The following is a 20831-nucleotide window of genomic DNA, read 5'->3' on the forward strand; positions in this document are numbered from 1 at the left end:
ATGCATGCTTTCACATACCTGGCCCCACTGCTGGCAGGCCAGTTGTGTGGTGTACTCCTGGATATGGAGGTCTAATTTAGCAATTCTGAGTCTTCGGTTGTGCCGTCGCCTCTTCCACCGTTTGAGAAGATACTGTTTGGCTTCCCACATGCGTAGAAGCTTGGAATCAACCGTAGTGAGAGTGGTTTCGGGGGGCAGAGTGCTAGTGTGCGTCTGGAAGTCTGAGTGTAGTTGCTGAACCGATTCTGAGATGTCTTGAATGTTTGTGGGAGCTGATATCTGGCGGGCTTCTTGGAAATTGTCCCGATTGGCAAGGCTTAGGGGTTTGGGTGCAAAGGGTTTGTGTTTGAATTACAGTGTGATGTTAATGATGCAATGGTCGCTACCGAGGTTAACTTGTGAGTTATGCCTTGCGACGTGTTGGATTCTGTGTGTAAGCGTAAGATCGGGGGAGGTGTCCTTAGCTACGCTGTTGCCTAGCCTGGTTGGTGCATCGGTGTCGTTATGTAATGTGAGTCTGTGGTCTTGTATGTAAATCCATAGGGCCCTGCCCTTAGGAGTAGCAACGGAGTGGCCCCACAACTGATTGTGTGCGTTGAAATCGCCAAGAATGAGGAGGGGGTGGTGGGTGGCAACGGCAATAGCTTGTGCAAAGAGGGAGTCAAACCAGCGATGTTTGTCTTGCGGGCGACTATGGATATTGAGAATGTAAGGCCAGATGTATTATTTTTTGCGAGGAATAATTTCTAGAAAATCATGCTCTATATCGACGCTGTCGAATTGAGAGTGATTGGCAGTGAGGTGCTTTTGCGCAAGAATTGCCGTGTCGGGCGGGAGACGTTATTGGTCTAATATACATTATAACCTGGGAAGCTGATTAGTCCGCGAGTTTTCTGAAGCGCAATGACAGCTGGGAGATTAGAAGAGAGGGCTAGAAACTGTTGGAGGTGTGCTTTCTTTTTCGGAACCCCCTACAGTTCCACTGCCACACTTCAAGCTCGGAGTGTGTCGGGTTATTGTCCATTGTTAAGCGGAGCTGGTGGAGAGGCGGATGGAGCAGGTGCAACTATGTTAGGATGATTCGCGGTGACTCCAGCTATCCAACTTGTAGTTTGTTGGAATCACCCTCTTCCGGCCATTCGCTTTAAAATAGTGCAGATTCCACGTACTGCGTGAGGTGGTCTAAGCGAACCTGTGGGGAGCTGGCAGGACGGAACGATGCATCTCGAGCAGAGACGAGCAGTGGTATGTCTGCGACGAACGCTTCCTGCAACCGTCGGCCCAGTCAGAAAGGCGACACAGCTCCACTACCGAAGACACCATGTAAACCATGAGATGCCACAAAGCTCTCGCACGAGAGCACGTACGCCTTGGAGCTAGTTCGTGTTCGTCGACGAACGCATATTGCAACTCTGTTTCGCGAGAACCTCCAGCGGACAAAGACCACCCACCACGAAAATGATCGACAGAGCTCAAGAAAGTGGATCAGCGGTCGCCTGGAGTGCTGTACCCCACCATTACACCCCTGCATACAACAAGAGCGGCATACCTAGAAACTTCGGCGGAGCCTTCACTTTGCTATGACAATTTCAATGCCTTTCACGCAGTGTTGAGTAACAATGAATGTCCTTCTTAGTCTGTTCAACTATACGGTAAGCGTGTCGTGTGTAGAACCTCGCATCTTCAGTATATGCCTTTTTTGTGGCTGGAAGAGAGAAGAAGACAAGGAGGTTAACTAGGTTGCAGCTGATTCGTTACCCTCTACTCCGGGAGGGGGAAGGGGGCAATAGGTTCTGCGTTCTGCGCCAAGCGACCAAATTAACGTATGAAATGTCACTATTGTACGAAGTCTTTATTCGTTTTGTCAGTGTATACTATCCTGCACGTTTCTCGACTGAAGCATTTGCCCCTTTTCTGGTTTGTTGGCAGCAAAGCTTATTGAAAAAAATGTCATTGTTTGCTTGGCATGAATGGTCGCGGGCGAAGGGGCCTGTCTGAATGTTCGCTTGGCCATCTTGATTTTTACGTCGCTAAATTTTGTACGAAGTTTCACCAAGCATATTTAGCGGATGGTGGCATATGCCATTTCAAAGTGTGGCACCACCCTAAAACAAGGTGCAGGTGTACGCATGAAGGCTCCCTATGGAGTCCTAACGCGTTAATCAAGAAAAGCAACTGCCTCGTCGCCTTAGCTTATTGCACTCTCACGGCTTGCATTCAGTTCGCCCTCGCGCTCGCAGCAGATCATGTGACCTGAAATAATCCACGTGTGGACCGCATACGCACCGTCGTCACCGGCATGACACGACGAAGGCTATCCCAACAAAATGAGCCCAACCGTAGAGTATATATCTTGCAGCGTGTTCCCCACTAAGGCCCCACCTACAAATCACACCACCATCTACTTCCTGTAACTACCACCAGAGAAACTTTTCTACAGATTCAAGCACATATTAGCCATGCATTCGGAGATGGCTCCCGCAGGGGCGTCTGCGTCAGCAGGCGTTATGTGTGTTGCGACACCGTGTTCCCGAGCATGAGGGTTGGACCCTCCCGCATGTTGCCGCGTGCTGTTTGGCCGTGTCTGGGGAAAGGGGGATCCTGGGGATTGAGCTGATGCCAGGTGTTCGGACCTTTAAGGCCCCCCGGTGAAGGTAACGCACCTCTTTGGCCTCTGCTTCACATAGACGGCAACTCCAGACTGACCCACCTGGAGGATAACGGCAGTCGCCTTTCCCCTCTCTGTCTCCTCAAATCTTTGCCTCTCTCTGACTTTTTGGCCTTCCCTGTCACCTTCTCTCTTCCATTTACTTCCCTACTCCTTGACAGCTAGGGTTAACCTTGTATGACTATCCTACCTTGGGTACACCATATTTGGTCATAGTGACGGCGTACGACTGCAGCGCCTGTGTTGTGTTCTTCCTTCAATCCTCGTCCTTTGCGCTGTGCACGCGTGTCGATATTGAATCGCCAACTCGCCCAAGCTTCCACCTTTTCAATTACGACTGGCATCGTGCAGAATTTGTACGCCGCAAGCTCTGCCGCGTCCCCTCGTTGGGCTCCGTGGTGGGCGATTGGCGCTGTTGCCGAACATACACATTTTTCTTATGACAGCGCAAACCTCTGTTGTGTATGATCGGCGTCTGAAAAGGTGCCGCACCGAAGCACCGTTGCAGTTCTCCTTTCGCAGCAACGCTCCATAATTTCCCATGTAATATGTAGTACACAGCGAAAACAACATACCAGTAAGAAAGCTCTCTCTATTCCTGGTGGCCAAATGCCTTAAAGAAAAATCGGACCGACATTCAAAGCCTCAATAATGTCTAGCGGGGACCTCCTCCTAGAATTAAGTGACAAAGATCAAGCACAGAAGCTCCCGGAACTTACCAGTATTGGCGACGCGAAAGTGACAATTTCAGCCCACAGAACACCTAATACAAGCAGGGGAATGATATCAGAGAAGGACTTTCTCAGCTTGAGCGACGAGGAACAGCTGGAAGTTTCCCAGGAACAAAATGCTACCAAAGTACAAAGAATTGTCATCCTCAGGAATGACCAATAAATTCCGACAAAACATGTTATACTCACCATTGGAACAAGCGTAATGCCTACCTTGCTGGATGCAGGTTATGTAAAATAAATGTCAGACCATATATCCCGAGCCCCAGACGATGTTTCAAATGCTAAAGGTTTGAACATGCTTCAGATGCATGCCGAGAACAAACAACTTGTGCTAAATGCAGCTCCAACAGTCACCAATCTCACATTTGCACCTCTTCTCCACGTTGTGTTAACTGCAAATGTGACCATCCAGCTTACTCACGGTCTTGCCCTGGCTGCAAAAAAGAAAAAGAAGTAATTGTATTAACTGTTAAAGAAAAAATCTCGTTCTTTGAAGCAAGAGTGTACAAAGGCCTCCGGAGACCTCCGAGCCTACGCATAGTGGTCCCGCAGGGACCCCTCCCGTCACCGTGGTGGAAGCAGCCAGCGCTGCTCCATCCTCTTCAAAGGCCCCTGCAGACACCAGTCCCGCAGGGCCCTAAAATCAACCGAACTCTAAGGCCAGAGACATGTGTCTCGGCGCCCGACTCTCGGTCCTCCAGCGCCTCAGAGAGAGCGATGGAAGTCGACGCAGAGACCCCGGTGTCATCGACACCGAAGAACAAGCGCCCGCTCGAGCGCGGAAGCAGGGACAGAGTTCCAATAGCCATGTTAAATAAGAAAGCGATAACCTAAAGGTTATCGATCGATCCTTTGTATTAGCCTTATTTAAATCTATGTCAACTAACATCTTCTCATCTCTTATTCTTTCGTAGTGCAATTATTACATTTCAATTCCAAAATGGCTTTTAATATTCATTGGAATTGTAGATATCTCACACACAACCTAGGTGACATTAAAGACATCATCAACATCTTTTCACCAGTTGCAGTGTAGCTTCAGGAAACGAATCTCGGTCCAAAAAATAGTCGCATTCCTAAGCGTTTCACCGTTGTCCGAAGGGACAGCGAATGTTCGAGCCGTTTGTGAAAAGGAGTCGCTATAGTCGAGCAGGACAGCAATCCTATCCGAAATGTCCGATTGAATGCATCTTTCGAGGCCGTAGCCGTCACCATTATGTCTCACAAAACCATCAACACAAGCTCACTGCACATTCCACCCCCCATACCCATTTTACTACTAAACACTTAGAAAATTTAACAGTATAATTACCGGAGCCTTTTGTATTAGTAGGCGATTTTAATGCTCATTGTACTCTTTGGGGCAGTGTCAAAACTGACCAAAGAGAACAGCTGATTGAAGATTTTATTCTATTCACTGAAATCTGCCTTTTAAATTCAGGTGCACCGACCTACATTTCACCAACTTCCCGCACTTTCAGTTGTTTAGATTTAGCTTATTACTCACCATCTCTTTGTAATGGTATTAAATGGGAAGCTCTCGACACTTCATATGGCAGCGATCACTTACCCGCAGTCATCAAACTCTTATCACCACCAACTTTAAGCGCTAGGCCACGCCGATGGAAATTGCAGCTCGCTAACTGGCCGGTTTTTATGGAGACCGCGAAACTAGGAGATGTCTTTTGGCCAGAGCTAAGCGTTGACGAACTTAAAGAAATCACTTAGGTTATAATCTCCGTGGCAGAATAGGAAATGCCACAGTCATCCGGCATTGCGCGCAAGAAGCTAAATCCCTGGTGGACAAATGACTGTACTGAAGCTAAAAAAGACCAAAATAAAGCCTGGGGAATCCTACGAAAATGCCCCACCTATAGCAACCTTTTAAACTCCAACCAGGCCAAAGCCAAAGCACGATTTATTCGAAGACAGGCTTAGAAATCATTATGGCAAAAATACATATATTTAATTAACAGTATGACCACAACAAAACGAATGTGGACCAGGTGAGGAAATTTAGAGGAGAGTACCCATCACATTCAATACCGCTACTTACATGTCCAGGGACACAAACAACACTACAGGACCGGGCCAACTTATTAGGCGAACACTTTTACAACGTTTCCAGCTCAGCAAACTACTCAAATACATTCTTAATATACAAAGAGTCGGCGGAGAAACAGAGACTGCCCCCACTGGGGCTTCAGCTGATCTGTATGACCTCCTCACAATACATCGGAATTGAACAGGTCTTTCTACCGGTAAAAAAAAACGAAAAAAAAACCGGCAACAGGCCTTGAACGTGTCCACTACGCAGTGCTGGCACACCTATCTCAAGCACCGGTAGATGCACTCAAATTTTTCAACAAGCTACGGGAGTCTATGGTAATGCCTACAGATCGAAAAAATGCAGTATTAGTGCCTTTTTTAGAAGATGGTAAACCTGCAACATCCTCAAGAAGCTACAGACCCATTGCACTAACAAATTGTCTACCCAAACCCTCTGAGAGCATGATAAACATAAGACTGACATTCATTCTTGAATGAAGAAACCCAGTAGACATGCACCAGTGCTTATACAAAAAGAGCTGCTCCACCACTGACCATTTCGTCCGACTAGAACATGAAATACGTGATGCATTTCTACACAACAGTCTCGCGGTTTTCTTCCATTTAGAAAAAGCGTATGATACCACGTGGCGATATGGAATATTGAGACCTGGCTGACTTGGGAATTAGTGACAGAATGCTGAACTATCTGATTTCATGTCAAATAGAACATTTTAAGTACGTCTCGGCACAATACTTTCACTCACTTTTACTCAAGAAAATGGCGTGCCACAAGGTTGCATTCTGAGCACGACACTCTTCATAGTGAAAATGAACTCTATTAATAAAATCATCCCATCCTCTGTTATGCACTCACTACTTGTCGACGATTTGCAACTGGCCTGCCGCACCTCAAATCTGGCCACCTGTGAAAGACAACTACAAATAACAAGTAATCTCACACAATGGGCTGACAAAAATGGTTTCCGTTTTTCAACACACAAAACTGTTACAGTTCTATTTTTCCAGAAATGACGGTTACACTGCGATCCATTTCTGACATTGGATGGTACAAACCTGCCGGTAAAAAAAAAAACTACAAATTTTAGGCGTAACTTTTGAGACAAAACTGAACTTCCAGGCCAACATTAACACAACTAAAATCAAAGCAAATAAAGCACTAAGTATCTTCAAGGTGTTATCGCACAAGCAATGCCGATCTGACCGAACATGTCTACTACGTGTATACCGGTCCCTTGTACGTATCCTCGACTACGGTAGTATAGTTTATGGTGCAGCTAGGCAGTCCTACATTAAGCGACTTGATCCAGTTCATAATCTCGGCCTACGATTGGCGAGTGGTGCCTACAGAACATCGCCTGTCCCAAGTGTATATGTCGTATGCAGAGAGCCTGCTTTACAGCACTGCAGAGCACAACTTACACTTTACGATGTACTGAGAATTCGGTCATCACCACAGCATATATGCTACAACATCGTAACACAGTGAAAATCACGGGTACATTACACAAATAAACCGAACTTGATTCGGCCTCTTATCTTACGACACGATGAATACTTCTTATATTCCTGATGAGATCGTGCAGGTTGCTGAAGTGCCACCAGGATAGCCCCGGTGGCACTTTTACACAGCTATGGGGTTGGACACTAAAACATCTAAAGAAAGAAGACATTCCACAAGAACACATAACACGAGAGTTCCGAGGTATTCAAGAAAACCTAAAGATTGCACAGAATTTTACACTGACAGATCTAAAACACAAGAATACGTGGTTGTCGGAATCATTATGAAAAATTTCGGAAATAGCATTCGGATAAATAATTTTGCTTCAGTCTTTACCGCCGACGTTTATGCAATATAGATGGCATTTAAGAAAATTACCACCAACAAGCAGATGAATGCTATCATATATACCGATTCGCTCACTGCACTCAGAGCTCTAAACTCAGTCTGAACCCCTGCTTGGCGACATCTTAAACATGCTGGCCTATACTAAATACGGAAGAACCATACGATTCTACTGGGTCCCACGCCATCTTGGGTTACCAGGAAATGAATGGCTTAATGGTTATGATGTTGAGTTGCTTAGCACGAGGTCGCGGGATCAAATCCTGGCCTCGGCGGTCGCATTTCTATGACGGCGAAATGCAAGAACACCATGCTTTAGGTAAACGTGAAATACGTAAAACCCCATAACATAAAACCCCATATTTTTTTTGCCGATGAAGACAGTCTGTTCGTTGAGAATGGGGACTTCTCGAGCGCTACTTTCAGTTGGCTGTCGGGAATCTAGAATTAGCTCGCCATTTTCCATCAAACTAGGCACATGTCTTCATATTTCAGGTTTTGTGTAAAATCATTATGACGTTTCTGATTGCGTATCGTTGATGGCTCCTAAAGAAATACGAAAAAAAAAAATCAAGATTCGAGCTAGGGATTCGCGGAGATACCTAGCGCAGGCAATCTTTTGTAGCCGTACGTGGTATCCCTGCCACGTGGTGTTCAATGTTTTTTTTCTGGTCAAACGACACAGGGTTGGTTTGCCGTGCAGCGCTTGGACAGCCGCGTGCACAGGGTGGCTATGCTTTCCCTTCTGTGTTTGTCCGCTGCCTGCTTCCAGCACCACGCTGCCTACTACGTTTAGTGCAAGGCGATGAATGTCTCGCGCAAGTTCTTGGGTATTATTTCCTGGGCACTCATCTCCGGCAGCTCATGGCCAATGTGCGTCTCCGCAGGGAGCGCGCAGTCATTAACGCTCCCGGCATTTTATGCAACAGCCGTCGCATTTTTTTTTTCGCCATGCACATTTGACCTGTCCGGAATAAGACGTGCCTAACAATCCCATTGTTAACGTACAAGCTGCATTATTACTGCCATTAGTTGCTCCGGCACGTTGGAGCTCGTTCCAGTCATCTGTTATATGGAGGGGTATGCTTCCCACTCTCGAGCGCCTGCAGCGGTGGGGAATGGTCTAGTCAGCAGCGTATCTACACTGCCCCATTCGGGAGACGAATCAGGATGTTCTGAGGCAACTTGTCGTTTCTCGGGTATCTAGAAGGTCCGCGCATACCGGATAGATAGTTTCATTTCTTCTGGCAATTGTTCGCGGGTCCCCATCACGCAGCTTCTTGTGGCCGGCACCTTCTGCCGATGGCGCAACCACTGCAAGGCGGTTTCTGCAGGCCATCGCTGCCACGCCCTATTTCCCATCCTAGAGCGGTGGCGTACCAGGCTCGTATCTGTTCTGGTGGAAAACATTTCCTTCCTCGGTGAATGAGAGCTCCTTCGGCAATGGTCGTATCCCTTTGTGTCGGCCTTCTGACGGGCACTCGAAGCTTGTCTTGCAGCGTAAGCTGTCATGGACTCATTCCAATAGCCGTTTCGGTTGGCGATGTTGTCCACCGCCGCCGCCGCAGCCGGTGTCCGTCGCAAGAAATGGTTGGATTGTCTTGAATAAGAAAAAAATAGAAAGTGCTAGAATGAGAAATATCTATTACATGGCTGATTAAATGAAGCAGGCTAGATGACTGTTTGTGACAACCCAGTTTCTAATGTTTGGTTTCGTGCCTATGGGTATGGCTCAACCCACTACGGGGAATCGGCCATGAATCGAGCGGCAGTAGGTTAGAAGGGAAGAATACTTAAATGGAAGTTTGTTGTTTATAAATGTTATTAAATGAATACTAATCGATATCACTTTTCAGGCTATTTTATTTTAATATTTGAAGTTAATATTTCCGTGTTCATGTTGAGAAAAGTAAAACAATTAAGTTAACATGGCATTCTCTTTGCTTCACTTACAAAATTAAATATGACATCAAATGCGTTCCTATTGCAGTATCCTAGTGCCGACGCCCCAAAAGACAGTATCACAGGGAGGGTAATGCCCAATCCAAGTTCGCGAAGGGGACCTTCTAGAAGTCGTATTCTGTGCACGTCGGACCTACGGCACTCTATAAAGCAATCTTCCATAAATTGAGGTACGCTGCAATAAACACAATGAGGGGAAGGGGACAAACCAGACCTGTGGGAATAAAAATTAAGCGTTGGTATTCGGCAACGCATTTTCGTGAATGAAACTTCAAATTTTCTTGTCGAGCACCACCTGCTGTGCCAAGGGAATCGAAGGTGCTGGAAATCGGTGTTACTTAACACACGATTTATCATGTTCTTCTTGAACATAAAATTTTACAAATCTTGCAGCCGTTATGTATGCCAAAAGTTTCAGGATCCTCAGTAGCGAGCCTTTAAGAGATGCCGCCGCAAGTGCATCCGCTGGCTCATTTAAAGCGAGTACCATTGTCCTGGTACCCATACCGAACGGATGAGGCGTAAATGTTGGGGGACAGGTGAATAAAATTCGCGGAGAATGGTACATAATTTTGGCACTGTTAGAGCAGAACAAACGGATAAGGAGTCGGTTATGTTTACGGCTGAATAAATACATGAGGGAAGTTTTCGTAGAGCTAGAATGATAGCCAATAACTCTGCCTGAAATATATAGTGCAATGTCGAGCGGTCGAAGAGAGAAAGACCAATTTAATGACGGCGAAAAAATGTCCACTCCTGCCTTCTCTCCACTAACAGAAGCATCTGTGGTTATTACTGTATATATAGGGAGGTTATCAAGGTGGTCATCTAACAAACGTTTTAGGCGTCTAATAGGCAGTAGCTTAGCCTTATTATGAAATATCTAATTCAATGCTTGCTGTCGCAGTAAATGAATTTGCGAAAACCACATCACGAATTGATACTTGCAATGGTTCTGACGTAGTAGTTCTGCGGAAACCCGCAAGGTGGAGAGAAGTAATTAATAAAGAGATAATCGGACATCCACCCGTTCGTAGCAACTGCTACAAAGGGAACCCATACGGGTTCCTCGAAAGAAAAGCCTCAGAGTTGAAGCAAAATTCGTCCGGGACCAGGATGAATTTTTCTTCAACTCTGAGGCTTTTCTTTTGAGGAACCCGTATGGGTTCCCTTTGTAGCAGTTGCTACGAACTGGTGGATGCCCGATTATCCCTTTATTAATTGCAATGGCTCCATAGCTCCTGCACCAAAATTACCTGGGGACGATGCAGTCGAGACCATTGATTCGCAAGGAATACAGTCGGCTCTCGAATGGACACATAGGAGCAGCGTCTCTGGGGAGAAGCATAGGTATTCAGTAATGTCTAGACTGTCAATATCCGAAATCGAGTTTGAAGAGAATGCAGGTGAGTTTCATGATAAAGAATATTATTCGTTACAAATTTTGGAAGGCCAAGACGTAGACGTGATGGATTATGTTGTAAAAGAACGAGAGGGCGCAATTTATTAGCAGGACCCTCAGAAAATAATACGCAACTAAACTCTTAAAATTCGGCGGATATGCATACAATAAATCATTAGCAGAGTCTCCTTGCGCATTCCAAAATGGCTGTTGCTGACTCTTCGTAATAAACCAACAGCCCGGACTCCGTTAGATGCGATGTGTTCTATGTGTGTCCGGCAGTTTAGCTTTCCTGTATAAATAATTCCCAGATATTTTAATGATTGCACCTGTTGAATTATCTCCTGATCATACGTCATTGTTATCCGGACGGGAAAAGTTAAGGGGAAAACTATGATGGTACTTTCGTTGACATTCAGGGACATTTGTATTCACTTAAGCCACATTTTAATCTGATTCAAATGCAACTGTAAAGAAAGAGAGAAAAAAAAACATTTATTCGAACCATCGAGGTGGTAGCTCTGTAAAGCTTATAAAGGCTATGTATATCGCTTGACACCGAAAACAATGGGACGTCATCGGCGTATACGTATACCTGTATATCATGGTGTGTAGGAATATGACCTAGAAAAACATTAAATAAAATGGGGGAGAGTACCGCGCCTTGAGGGACACCCCTTGTCTGTTTGTAACATTAAGAAACACCGTTTCGATATCAATAAAATGTACGTCCGCTCAGTAAATTACGATACCATGCAATTATCTATTGTGGGAGATTCACACTTTCAAGTCTCGATCAAGATGGTGCGCTCGACACTGTCATACGCCTTCGCAATGTCTAATTTCACCAAGGCCGCGTACTGATTGTTGCGGCGAGCGAGTTGAATTTGACTCTAAAAGTCAACATGAACACACCAAATTGAACACCCAGGCCTGAATCCTATTTGAGAGTCACTTAATATTAGGTTGTCGCCTATCCACCTTTAGATATGACTATACAATAGTCTCAATTGACTTTACAAGAATTGAAGCCATAGAAATAGGTTTAATGTTATCTATAGTGTATCCATCACCCTGCCTTTTATGTAGCGGAATTACTTTGGCAACTTTCCAATCTGGATGGATCCATGCATTATGAATTGAAAAATTTATAAATTTAAGCAAATCCTGGGGACACAATTCGAATATTATTTTTGTCATTGCTGTAGTTATGTCATCAGGACCTGGAGCTGAAGCTGGCAGTGACTTTACCACTTTCACTAATTTTTCCAATGTGACTGCTGCGAATATATCAGTTTGTTCAGGTCCCGGCATATGATAGGGTAAAAGTGACGTAAATTGGCTCTCTCAGCCTTTTTCAATCTCCTCCAGTGACTGCACCAACTCCGTGGAACTTAGTAACTGATTCTACGCTTGTTCGCACTGAAACAATCTTTTTATACCATAGAAACCTAAATAGGGCTTTTTATTACTAGACTGGGATAGATAACTGTAATGTTTCGTGTTAGAATTTTCTTTCGCCTTGTCAACTGTATGCCTGAATGTAGCTGCAACAAATTTAGTCATTCCAATTACGTGGACACTGGTTATACAGTAACTTTTTCCATGCTGCTTTTCTTCTTCTATATTCGTGTTCAGTCAGGATTCGACCAGGGGCAATAAGTACCACCTTTGGTTGACTGTATACTGAACCTGGATTTTGTATAACTGTCACTTATCACGTGACACAAATTAAGTGACTTTACTTCGTCTCTTAGTTCTCCCTGTTTATTTAAATTTGATCGTAATGAATCTTGAAATTTGCTATAATGAATATAAGTGCGGACATGCTTATTGACCAAATTAATTTGCCACTAAGCCGACAGAACACGCAGCTGGCATTGACAGAACCGATGCGGAATAGTGGTGGAGGGGTGAGGTCGGAGGGTGGGGGGCTATTGTGTAAGTGTCTACCTAGGGGACATGTCCATTTCGTCTGCTTCTGAAGTTCAGATTGGCTGGACTGCGGTACACGTAAGGAGGAGACGGGCGCCCCCAGCCAATCAGAATATACCCCCAGTAATATGCGTCGGATGTATCAAAGTAAGTGAAAGTACTCGGGTACAGGTAAGGTCGGAATTGATGTAGCGAAACGTTTGTAATGGTGTGGGTAGATTTCATGGCAATCGCACATCAGACACTAACCGTCGTATTCAGAAATGCATCTTCACTTGAAGCCCATGTTTGGCTTGATATAAATGACGCCTGGTGCGAACGCGCCGAAGACACTCCTTGCGTTTCCTTTGGCGCGTTCCCCACAGGCGTCATTTAAATTATGTTAAGCGTGGGCTTCAAGTTAAGATGCATTTCTGAATACGGTGGTAAGGACTTCCGAAAGTTGTGAGACCTACTTTATACAGATACAGCTTCTTTACATATAGGTTGCTCTGATTTGTGTCTATGTGCGAAGGATATTGTATTCAATGTGGTCTACTTGACGATCTTCATAAACGAAATGTGGAATGAACAAGACTTGCATGATGGCACCCTAATGTATGAGACAGAGCACTACAGAGCAACATACTTGTGTGGAGGTGAACTGCAACATCAAGTTTTGTTTCCGCTATAGAGAAATAAAGTAATTTATTGTATGGATATCGTTAATCTTGCGCTAGCTAACGCACACACTTAACGGGTACGAGAGAAACACCGACCAGGAAGGAAGACACAAACTTTGGGTTTTCCTTCCTGGTCGGTGCTTCTCTTGTCCATGTTAGCGTGTGCTGTACTACGTAGAGCAAATAAACGGAATGTACAGAAACTCGCCGATTGCATCTCTCTTATAGGTGTACGCATCATATACTTCCACTTTTACACTTACCGAGATTTTGCCGAAAAAAAAAGTTTCCTGACACCAACCTGCCGCTGCGAAAATCATAATTTAAGTATGTCTATGGAGTAAGTAGATTTCGCTAGAAAGAGTCTACGCAATGCTTCAACCGAAGAAATGAAAACGTTTAATGCAGACCTAATAGGCCTTCGCCTTGACTACTTTTCTTTGCAAAAGAGTAGAAAATCTTCATACGTGAACTTGTCGCTGCGCAAAGCGTGCATTTGGGCGTTCGTAGTAAAGCGATTTCGTTGTATCGAGGCATTGTTTCGGCTTGAGAGAGACGCGCGCTTAACGCACGTCTAGATGAGAGCTACGCCCGCTCGTTCTCACGACGAGAAGCTCCCCCTCGTCGGGCTCCGAACAATTTCGCAGCTACGCGTGTCGGTGGGGCGGACGAAAGCAAGAGGTGCGGGAGAATAAACATCACCCGGAAGGCACGCACGTTTCGGCGGTGCACGCCGTGCAGCCTGTAGGGCGGTGGTGGCGTGGGGATCCCGCAGAGCCAGAGAGCGAGGCGCCTCATCGATTGGCTTGTGTGTGTGTCCCACCGTAGGTACGGCGTCGGCCCGGTGCGGCGGCGGCGGGCCCGGCCAGTGCGCATGTGCCCGCGGCCGAGCGGCACGCAAGCCGAGCTCAAGGAGTCGAGCGCCAGCCGCACACGGACCCGGTAGCCGGCCGCTGCCGCCGCGACTCCGGTGGGCCATGCGACCCAGCGCCGGTCAGCTGATCGCCGCCGGCTTCCCGGCTCGTCGGGTGGCCTGAGGCGGCTTCACTCCCGGTTACGCCCACTTGCCTTCGCTTCCGATGATAGCTTTCGCTGCTGGTGATACTCCAAGCATCACGTGATGGCCCAGACGGCGGCGCGGGGAGCACTGACTTGCAGTTTCGATTGTGCCACGTGTCGCGAGCTGATGCTGCGGGGCGCTCCGGAGACGGACGGTGAGTTGGCTTTGCACGTTGACAGATGCACTGACAGAGGCGTTGGCTTTGTCCTGTGCGTAGCGTGTGTCTTTTTTTCTGGGGGGGAGGGGGGAGTGTTAAATTCGCATCACGCGGCTATAGTTCAGTCATCTGTTACTTGAGTAGGTGTCCCGATTGGAAGTTTTTTTTTTCTCGTCTCGCCGAATTTATCTGCAAATGCTTACATTTTCCCGCTAGTGAAATGCTTCAGGGCACGTCTACTAAGCTATCATTACAGCATATTTTTTTTTCTTCTGAAACTGCATTTGCTTAGGGTCGATGATGTAACGGCAGGGAGCAGTCGGAAGAATAGGTGGAAGCACGTTGCCAGAGCAGGTTCCGAACCATCTTTGAACACCCACTCTTCTTACTTTTTTTTTCATTTATTCACCATGGGATCACAGAGAAACACTCTGGCTTTCCTACACATGACGATTACGCGAAGGCCAGCCCCTTCACGCGGCACTCCGCTGCTTTCTGGCCTCGCCGATCGTGTGACATCGCGACCTCTTTACGGACAAACACCTTCTCACTGACGATGGCGTATATAGATCTGCGGATAACGTTGACTGCGTATACTAACGGCGTTTCCGGCTCTGTGGTTTCACCCAGTGGGGCCGCACGTCGTCGTCCTCTACCGTCGCGTGACATGCCGAAGTTAACTTCGCGTGCGTAATGTCCATCACGCTTTTGTAGAGCTCGTTGTTCCTGAACAAGGCTTCTTCTCACGGCTTCCCGTCGCCTGACAAGGCAATTGATCGAGCCGTTCTTAGTTGCGAATGTGGCCCTCAAGCAGCGAGGGCCACATTCATGCGATGGAAACTTTTTCATGGCACTGCTGCAAGTGAAGACGTTAGACACGTCCTTGCTTTTCTGCGGGGCGTAAGAGAGAAGGTCGAATAATAATAGTGATTCCTGGGTTCGCGCGGTCGATTCCTTAATTTCCTGTTCTCGTGTAACATACACTGTACGAAACTACGCGCACTTCGGCTAACACTGAAGCTCGCTAACCCAAGAAGTGAACGTTGCACCAACTGACCGTTACCGATTGCACGGAGTATTCTGTTTCAGATCTGCGAAGAAAGCGCGAGAGTGACGGAGCCCTTATGTTTGATACGAGAAAAAGACAAATGAGTAAAAGCAAATAGGTACCTAACTGCCGAGGCACGCAGTAACGAATATAGCATGCCGAATTACCGTATTTTAACCGAAGCTGAAATTTAATAACCTTGAAATAATCAGTTTTTCCTCACGTGGCCTTCGCACCGAACACAGCAGCGCGAACCGCCAGACACCCAGGTGTTCTGAGACATCTCTTTGTTCATTGTTGTGCGCTTGTGCTAACGTGCTCATATATTTATTATATTACATCAACCAGCCCAGCAACATGTTTGGTAGATTCCATGTCGCCACTGTCATCATCATCATCATAATCACCACCATCATCATCATCATCATCATCATCATCATCATGATAATCTTATGTCCTCTGCAGACTAAGGTCTTTCCCATCGACCTCCGATCACTCCTGTCTTGCTCCAGCTGACACTATCCTATTCTTTAAAATTTATTCCTTCCATTACGCCGCTTAGTTTTCTTCCTTTCATGTTTCTGAAATGTTTTGTAAGAGCTCTCGCATGCAGCATGCCAACACGGTCGATGCTTCATAGCAGTGTTAACGTCATCGCTAACAATTATAATACCGTTATTTTCTCACTGCCTTACCGCGCGATTCGGAAAACTATTACCGCCGTGAGTTTCCGAGAGGCCTCTTACTAAATGTCGGTTGCAATACGTGATATCAAAATAGCAACCGCGAGCTATATAGACTTTAGCTACTCGCGTTTTTGCTATCGCTTGCATAAGCACATTTTAAATTACGAGTGAAAAAAATATAAAAACGAAAGTGATTGAAACATGTAACGCTCTACATACGTTTAACGTTTACTTCAGTTTCGGAAGCAACGGAGCGCAAGTAACCGGCTAAACATGCAATATCATCTGGTGACGGGTTGTATTGCGCATTTTCTAAAGCTTGAGAGCTGTAGCTAAGCGTAATACCTGAGCAACTAAGTTCAGCGGCGGGACGCTTATCGTTCGATTTCGCCAGAGTGGTAATAAAGACGCAGAAAGAGAAAAGAAATAAAGCACCACCTCAAAGGCCCTTCGCGCGAGCTGCCGAAGCAAGACGGGAAACATCCGTCGATAGCAACACTCAGCGAGCGCGGTGATCAGTTGACCGATAAGTGGGGCGGTGGTCACGCATGTCCCCTAAACTTTAAAATATAGGTGAATACCAGGCAGTTGGCGACAAAGTAGAATGAATTTAATTTATAAAGGTAAGAACGAGAAAGATAGAATTCACTCCTATAGACCGTTGACCATTACATCTGTCGGTGATATACAGGCTAGCAATGCAGGCAATCAAATTAAAGCTGCAAGCATGGGCAGAGAATGATGGCGTTTTGGGAGAACTTCAGAATGGCTTCAGAATAGGTAGGCGTTTGGATGATAACTTACTTTTTCTTTCTCAGTGTATTGAAACATCAAGAGTAGAAAGCAGACCGTTATATGTGGCCTTTTTAGACATTACAGGGGCGTATGACAACGTAGACCGCAACATTTTGTGGGATATTTTGGAAGAGCAAGGCTTAGGTGACGATTGTCTACAGCTTTTAAGAGAGATATACCTAGAAAATACCGTTTGTGTTGAATGGGAATGGATGAGGAGTGAGGAGAAAGTTTATATCAACAAGGGAGTGAGGCAGGGGTGCCCTTTATCCCTACTGCTGTTTATGATGTACATGGTGAGGATGGAGAGGGCACTGGAAGAAAGTAATATCGGGTTTAATCTCTCATACAAACAGGCGGGTACAGTTATAGAGCAGCAGCTTCCAGGTTTATTTTATGCGGACGATATTGTGTTGCTAGCTAACAAGCAAAGTGATTTGCAACGTCTGGCTAATATCTGTGGACAGGAAGGCAACAATTTAGGTTTGAAATTTAGTGTTAGAAAATCAGGCGTTATGGTATTCAATGAAAACGGTGAACAACAGACAGTGGAGATACAGGGTCAGGAAATACCTCGGGTAAAAGAATATAAATACCTTGGTATATGGATAAACGAAGGCAATAGATATATGGAAACGGGAAAAAACAGTAAGAGTAAAGGGGAAGAGAAATGCAGCCACAATGGAAGCACAGAGCACTGTGGGGATACAATAGGTACGAGGTGCTCCGGGGTATATGTGGAAAGGTGTAATGGTTTCAGGACTTACGTTTAGAATGCGGTTGTTTGATTTAAATCAGGGGTGCAATCAGTACTCGATGGCAACCAAAGGTCAGTGGTACGCCTCGCATTGGGCGCTCACGGGAAGACTGCAAATGAAGCTGGGCAGGGTGATATGGGCTGGACTAGTTTTTAAGTAAGGGAGGCTCACAGTAAAATTATGAAGAACGACTTATGAATATGGAAGAAAGTAAATAGGCTGGGAGAGCGTTGAGGTGTCTGTACAGGAAAAAAAAACATCGATTCACAGTGGAGGAAAATAATTAGGAAGCTTACCAGCAAGTCTGCGGCCTGTAGAGTGGGCAACACAGCAACAAAGAACGTCAAGCGGAAAGTCAGAGAGGCTGAAATAATCTCATGGGTGGTGGCAATGGAAATGAAACCTGCCATGAGTAACTACTTCAGAGGAAAAAAACGAAATCAGGAAAGAAACAATTTATGATAACTCGAAGGGAAGCTCATTACTTTTCGAAGCGAGATCGGGATGCCCTAGAACACACACCTATAAAGCGAGATATAAGAAGGAAGAAGAAGCATGAGCTTGCTGCGGTAAAGCTAGGGAAACGATGGAGCATGTTTTATTCGAATGTGAAGACGTTTACCCAGCGGTAGATTTAGGCACCACTGGGCTCCTTGAAGCGCTTGGGTTTAGCGAGAGCAGGGTAAAAATAAACATGTCCGCAATAGAGATTAGTAAGCGTTGGTTGGAAGATTGGCGGAAGAAAAGTAGAGAAACGACAAAAAACGGAGACGTACAAAAGCAAAGTTCGCAATAGGGGATCAGAAAATTTTGTTTTAGGAGTTCATAGTGTTTTATTTTTCTTTCTTTTTTTCTTTCTTAAGCCTAGGTAGGACATTAGGCAGTATGATAGCAAGAGCTTGGTGGCGCAGCCCACTTCCCCGTTCCAAAGGGGCGCTCGTAACATCCATCCATCCATCCATCCATCCTCGCAGCGCGGTATCGACATAAATGTGTGGACGAGAACCACTAGCCCACTGTTCACTGTTCACCAGCCTACTGCCAACACGTAGCAATGCCTTCATTTCATATAAAAATACCAATTTGGCCAGTTACGCGGTGGTGACACTGGTATAAGCAGCAGAACGTAGGACCACAAAGACGAGATAGCAGACGATAAAGCTTCTTTTTTCATCATCGAAATGAAAGTAAAATATTTTACAAAGCTAGAGTTGTGACAGCTACTCGTTTTAGTTAAAAAAGGAGATATATGGCATGGACACCTTAAGGACTGATTCCGTGTTCCATCCTTTCGCTGTTGACATATTTGACAGCAGGTTTAAAGGCACGCTTGTCTATTTATCTCCTTGTTATAGTTGTTTCTGCTTCTTTTACTGACGTCTTGAGCGGCGTGTGCACAGTAATTTTTGAGACAGAATTGAACAGGAATTGAATATTGCCAGAAGAGGATCGAATTGAATGCCGAGCAATTTTCGAATAGTTTTCTCATATTTAGGAGCCATTACAACCATTGAAATACAACGATGCAACTATCTTCGTATGTTTACGTCAGCAAGCTTCTGTCATTACACTGTACTTTATAGGGCGTTGTTTAATCAAGGCACAGATGGAACATTAGTTGGTTCGAATGTTCAGGACTGTTGGGTGAGTGCGATTGATAGCAGATTACTCCGAAACTCCCTGAGCGACGTACAGTGGGCTCCACTGCGTAACTCGTCGTGTTTTACGGCTGCCGCCGGGAAGACATTTTACGACACTTCCGCTCCAGTGTTATATTTGGTGGCGCGCAGTTCGAAAACTATTCCAAAACTATGCGAGAGCTGTCGGCATGCGCAAATAGTGAATTTTCGATTCGATGACAGAATCTAATACGACAGCTCGTTATTGGAGGCTTTCGAAAGTTCACGCACCTGTAGCTTACGTACGGGAGAAATATTTAGGTCTGGCACAAAGCTAGTCTGAGTTAATTTCTTGCTGATGTTATCAAAAATTTCTTATAACAAATTCGCATTCGTGGAATTGTACTGTCAGACCAACATGCATTTGCGTTCATAATTAATTAATTAATTAATTAATTAATTAGGTAGATACGGATATTGCAGGTTATATTGGGCCCGAGCAGGAGTGGATTTCAGTAGTTGACAGATGAAAATGATGGTGTAAAAAGGCTGTACACTTTCAGATGATTATACGCCTTGGTAAAGCCTGTGTTGCTAAACATCGAAGCAGCAAATTAGAAACGAAAATAGAAGCTTAGTAGCCAACGCACGTTTTATGTTAAATGCAACAGAGGGCAAGGACTAGAACCAGAAGGAAAGAATTGTCATCTGCTGCAAAACCGCTCAAAAGAGTGAAGCATGTAATTTGCAGTTAATATGACGTGGGTGTGGCACGGTAAAATTGTTTGTGGGGTACAAAGGAGCGTTTCAATGCATTAGTAGATGTAATAATGGGAGTTGATCTGTAGGAGTAATGGTGCTTCGTAAAAAGAAACAAAAAAACTTCGAGGACGCTTAAGCTTCACCTTTAAGAGTGGAGCGCGATAGCGTTATCCGGTCCCATCGACACCGACACCGACACCCGATGTTCTGCGACGCGGCGCCTGTTAGAACTCAATGGTGGGCCGACCCCGACGGCAGTGCAGGGCAGAGCAATGGCTCACACCCTCGTAGGGCAGAGGCTACAAGCAGGGACTCGCCAATGGCTCGTACCCGCGTAAGCAAGGAAAAAGGGGGTTGTGCGAGTTTCCGCGGAGCAGAATGGATTTCTCCTATATTCAAATTATTTTCTCGTATATTCAAATTACAGTGCGATGCTGTCATGTTTGTAGGTTGTGTGTAAGTCGGACTTTATGAATTTTCTGTCGCATTTTACTCTGAGAAATTCAATTATTTCAGTACCACCTATGTCCCACACGGAGGGCCTGCGTGGTTGTGGATCGGGATGATTTTTGTCTGACGGACAGCGCCGCCGACGGCGGACACCGACAACAGGTTTTCTGCGACACAAGGCCCTTGACGCTCTCGCGTTATATCGAACGTCATT

At 45.6% G+C, this 20831-nt stretch overlaps 1 protein-coding gene across 2 annotated transcripts in view; it reads left to right on the plus strand.

Annotated features, from left to right (window-relative positions):
• Nucleotides 1–20831, plus strand: part of LOC142583140 (atrial natriuretic peptide receptor 2-like) — a 385116-nt gene that overhangs the window by 13049 nt on the left and 351236 nt on the right. Inside the window, exon 2 of one of the 2 annotated variants that reach the window (XM_075693480.1) lies at nucleotides 14111–14496. The exons of the other annotated variant lie outside the window; for it this stretch is intronic. Coding sequence (XP_075549595.1) covers nucleotides 14403–14496 — 94 coding nt within the window. The 5' untranslated portion in view covers nucleotides 14111–14402. The remainder of the gene's footprint in view (nucleotides 1–14110; nucleotides 14497–20831) is intronic. 2 annotated transcript variants of the gene reach the window in all.

Source organism: Dermacentor variabilis, chromosome 5 (genome assembly GCF_050947875.1).
Source record: "Dermacentor variabilis isolate Ectoservices chromosome 5, ASM5094787v1, whole genome shotgun sequence".
In the NCBI taxonomy this organism is placed as follows: Eukaryota; Metazoa; Arthropoda; class Arachnida; order Ixodida; family Ixodidae; genus Dermacentor; species Dermacentor variabilis.